The following is a 4,968-nucleotide window of genomic DNA, read 5'->3' on the forward strand; positions in this document are numbered from 1 at the left end:
CTTCCCATCCTCTACCATCCATGAAATTCTGATCGTGCGAAACTCAACTGCCCATATCGTATCAGCGACCTAATCCCAATCCAACGCGAATTGCGGACAATACAACGTATTGTGGTACTTGTATGCCTGGAAGAAGGTGCAGCATTTAACCTGGCCTCCGGGGCTTGATCTGAATGGAAATTATGTTGTTCTTGTTAGAGATCTTGGAGTGAGAGTTGTTGACTTCATCTGTTTGTTCAGTGACTGTAATTAAACCCAGTCAGCACGGGACCTGATTTTCTGACCGGTTGAATTCTCTCTGCTATAATTAAGGAAAATCCACTGTATGTGTCAATCGGAGAATTGATCCCAGCATTAGGACCAACCATCGAATCATCGCTTCTGACGGAAGGGGAAACAATGTCTCTCAGTTTTCTGATCAAGCTCCAGATTCTATGGGCGATTAATGACATACAAAAGATTTACTTCCCCATCCTGGCTGCGTTCGGTGTCCCGGGTAAGTTACTATCTGCACCTGGTACTTCAGGAAGCCGAGTTTAACTGTATGTTGCATCTCAGTCCGCCTGTCCAGCTCTTTATTTTATTACTTTCCCTACATTACAACAGTGAAGTTGTGAAAGGCGTCAGCAAAATTCAATTCTTTCTTACTTTCTTTCCATTGCTCTTGTGTGTCTTTGATAATGGCCCATGCTCCACTGATGTGAATTTACATTCATTGGTGTCATTTCCATGAAAATTGTGTGCATAATGGTCATTATAAGTAAGATTTCAGGCGATCTTATTAAGGTCCCGGTGTTCTTTCTGAATACAACACAAACCATGTGATTGGTTAATTCTCTGAATTAAAAGTTTGCATTCTGCTGTAAATACTGAGTACGAGTGTCAGGTGAGAAACGTTTTGGCAGGATATATTTAGTTTTTTTGTTGTACAAATCGCTCCTACCAGATAAATGACAATGCATTGATGATCCAATCTGGTTCAGCGCTCTCGCTTTCCATCGTTTCATCTTCTCGTTGGTGTCACTGTTTCTGAGTGACTCAGTTAGAAAGGTAAAGTGAGCTGCTGTTTATTTTTATTCCGATCATTTAAAGCATGTATTTCTAAAAAAAAATTGTATTGATAATCTAATCCCGTGCCTGTCTGGTACAGTTTTTCGTATCTCTGATCAGGATCCACAGTCATTTTAAGGAGCCTATTCTGATTCTGAACTCACTCGATATTTTATGTGTCTTATTCCCTGTATGAATTGGAAGCTTATTCAATTCACACCACCGAATGAAAAGAGCAAGGTTAACACTACTTGACTAGAATTCAGATTGATATGAAATCGCAGGTTGATGTATTATATTGCCGGTCATATTATTCCACTTTCTAAAGTAAATGATTGTTTTTACAAGTATTACCTGCAATGTAATTCGAAAACTTGCATGCAGAATTGATTACATTAGACGATCATTTTCCACCTTTGTATTTTTGGTGGGGAGCATCACACATGACCCTGAATATCCAATTGCCGATCATGGAGCTTAGCGTGACTGTAACTCCGTTCATCCAATGATTGACCTTTGGGATCAAGAAGGAGAGTATCAGATTGGGCCTCACTTCCATTATATAAAACAGGCAGGAATTAAAATATATAATATTTTAGACAAAGAGCAGAAAAGTGGAACAACTATCTCTTGACTAGATAATATAGACCACGACAGGCTGTTTCTGTTATATCTTGTCCGGAACAGTAGAACCAGAGGACGCAGTCTGCAATTGAAGGGTATGGGAGGGGGTGGGGGCGGTGGTGGGGGGAGTGGCGGAGGTGAATTCAAAGCTAAGCTGCAGAAACAATATTTCCGTGTTTGAGTAACCAATCTATGGAACAGGTTGCTTAACGAGACGGTGGAAGCAGTTCGTGTTGATTCATTCAAAGACAAATTACCTAGGCTTCTTTCAGAAAATAACATTTTGTGTACAGTGGAGGAGTAATATGAGACATGACGTACGGTAAATGTAACGTGATTGGGAGGGAAAATGTGATATTGGATTTATGGTTCTCAAATGTTTCCAGCACTGGGTCATTCCTCACCTTATGTCTCGGTCTTTAGTATATTAATTGATAGAGATAAATTGCTATGATTAGTCACCAACTCTATTGTCATTGTATCATGCGATTTGCAGGTACGTGGAAGGCGAACTCGATGGACCTTGGTGTTTTTTTTTCTTCTAGCAATTTGCATGTTTCTACATTCCTATCTCTTGTGCACATTACAAGCATTGGATGGGAAAGTTTGATTTGTGTCATTGTACAGATGCTCTTCATGCCTTGAACAAGTGACAATAATCAATGTATGAACACAGGCAATGGGTGTTGTTCGCTTATAATTCGTTGAAAAGGGCACCAGCGATTCGACCATTCTATCACCGCCCACCTCAGAACATTGAAGTCACTTGTATCACCCCAGCAGCTAACACACACACGCTGCAATTCAATCCCCGCAAACGGCCAATCTTTTCCTCTCCGTCTTGCTCAGGTGCAAGTTAGGATCTCACTTTCCGAATAGTTGCTTTGTATTCATTCGAAACTTAATTTCTGTTTTTAAACATATTGAATTTGATCCCATTGCTTCATTATTTGCCGATTCATTACTCTGATTAGAAACCCTGTCTCCAGGACGCCCCGTCACAGCTAAAATAATCGGATTCCAATATTGGACCCAAAGCCAAGCTGCAAATTTCTTGGCGGATTTCAGTTTATTGTGAAGAACATTAATGTCCCTGTTCTATAACGTGCTCCTTTATTGCACTGGAAACGCATCAAATTAGTTTTTTTTTCCTGATTCTATTGAATCATTTTCCTATTTTGTCTTACTTACAGTTAACGTGGTGACGATTGTGATCCTGTCTCGGGGAAAGTGCGGTCTCTCCAAATGTGTCACTCGCTACCTCGTGGCCATGGCAGCGGCAGATCTACTGGTCGTTATCATCGATCTGATATTAAGACAGATTCCTATTATTTATCGGGAACAATTTAGTTTTCTGCGGGTAATTAGAATGTGTAATATCCACGCCGTCCTGCTTTATGCAGCCACAGACTGTTCTGTCTGGTTCACGGTCACTTTCACCTTTGATCGACTTGTGGCCATTTGTTGCCAGAAGCTGAAAACTAAATATTGCACCGAGAAGACGGCGGCTGTGGTTCTCGGAACAGTGACTGTGCTGAGCGGCTTGAAGAACATTTTATGGTATTTTCTGTACACAAATGAGTATTGGCTTTCTACTAGTCCATGGTTTTGCCGTGTGTCACGCGGTGTAGCACATTCGCTGGTCTGGACGATCATTGAATTAATGCATTATATTTTAACACCATTTATTCCATTTCTCTTGATTGTACTGTTCAATGTATTAACGGTCAGACACATTTTAGTGGCCAGCAGAGCCCGCAGGAGACTTCGGAGTCCGAACAGTGGCGAGTGTCCCAGTGACCCAGAGATGGAGAACCGAAGGAAATCCATCATTTTATTATTTGTAATATCGGGGAATTTCATCCTGTTATGGGTGCTGTTTACTGCGTGTTCTATATTGAGACGGTTGGATTATTTGGGATATCCTGTACCATTGCCCACGTTTGTACGAGAAATCGGCTTCATGCTGCAGCTTCTGAGTTGCTGCACGAACACTTTTATTTATGCAGTGACCCAAAGGAAATTCAGAGAGGAGTTGAGGAATGGAGTGAAATATCCCCTCGCAATGATGGTCAAATTAATTAGATGAGAAGAAAAATAAATGAAAATAAGGAAATGGCAGACTTGTTCAATAATTACTTTGTGTCAGTCTTCACAGTAGAGGAAGAGGATAATACACCTGACATTCCAGGGAAACTAATGATGAATCAAGGACTGGAACTCACCAATGTTAAGGTAATCAAGAAAACAATATGAGAAACAATAATGGGCCGGATTGTGGTCTAAACATTTCACTGAGGCTCACAAGGCTCAACGTATTTATATGGAAATCGGAAAGCTGCTGCTGGCGAGCACACATGCGCAGTTACAAGCGCAAATGCAGAAGTTACTGTCGGAAATGAGATGCTCCTCCAAAAACTGCACCAAATCGATGCCTCGCCGTTTGGCTCCCCGTTCTAACGTATTGAACCACCTGAAGTTCCTGTACTGATTTTGCAGCTTCAGACTAAACTCGCCAACAAAAGGAAAGTCAAGTCATTTCAAGTCGAAGTCGCTTTAAACGGCGAGGTAAGTCTTAATTACTGCTGAACAACCTCTCTGACACTTAAAATTAACTTTTACAACTGTGGAGTATATGTACTTCTGAATGTATTTATTGATGGACGTTAAAAAAATAATTAAATGAATTATTTTTCACTTTTTGTTATTGCCTCTTTTATCCCTGTCTCATAATACAATCTTTTTACCCTCTCTTGATTTTGGTTTCTGTGCCTGATTTAACATTGAATTCAATAATCTATCTTGTACTTCCTGGTTCTGATTGCTCCCTTGATAACGATGCATCAATCTGATTGATTAAGAAAATACACAGATGCTTGTCCTGTTCACACAGGCCGCAGATGCCCTGAAGAGGGCACAGTGGTTCCTGGATTATTAATTTTCAGGACCTTGCCGTGCAAAAGCTCCTAGAAAATCTGTGGTCAAGTGCAATTCTAACGAACGGCTGGTGCCTTCCTTTTGCCATTCACAGCAGCATCCGGCCCACAGGCACGAAAGTACTGACAAATCCCTAGGATATGATGTTTTCCACCTGAGAGTTTCAAATGAAGTTGGTGAGGAAATTGAAGATGTTTTAGCAATAATCTTGCAAAGCTTTCTCGATTCAGGAATTGTCCGTTCAGATTGGGAAGTTGCAAATGTTGGAGAGGTGAGAGATAGAAAACAGGACATTATAGATCTATTAGTCTAACATAAGTTGTGGGTAAGGTGTTGGAATCCATAATTAAGGAAAGT

The 4,968-nt window shown here is 40.7% G+C and overlaps 1 protein-coding gene across 1 annotated transcript; it reads left to right on the forward strand.

The window, feature by feature from the left end:
- The first annotated feature begins 399 nt into the window (after nt 1-399).
- Nucleotides 400-3,763, forward strand: LOC137301998 (probable G-protein coupled receptor 139). Its single transcript, XM_067971711.1, has 2 exons — nt 400-496; nt 2,868-3,763. Exons 1-2 carry the CDS (start codon nt 400-402, stop codon nt 3,761-3,763), a joined length of 993 nt encoding a protein of 330 aa, XP_067827812.1.
- Nucleotides 3,764-4,968: the final 1,205 nt, after the last annotated feature.

Source organism: Heptranchias perlo, chromosome 35, assembly GCF_035084215.1.
Source record: "Heptranchias perlo isolate sHepPer1 chromosome 35, sHepPer1.hap1, whole genome shotgun sequence".
Classification (NCBI taxonomy): domain Eukaryota; kingdom Metazoa; phylum Chordata; class Chondrichthyes; order Hexanchiformes; family Hexanchidae; genus Heptranchias; species Heptranchias perlo.

Coding starts and splice junctions, on each gene's coding strand:
- LOC137301998 (XM_067971711.1), top strand. CDS start 400: ATGTCTCTCAGTTTTCTGATCAAGCTCCAGATTCTATGGGCGATTAAT. Junction 497..2,867: donor GGCTGCGTTCGGTGTCCCGG/GTAAGTTACTAT, acceptor TCTTACTTACAG/TTAACGTGGTGACGATTGTG.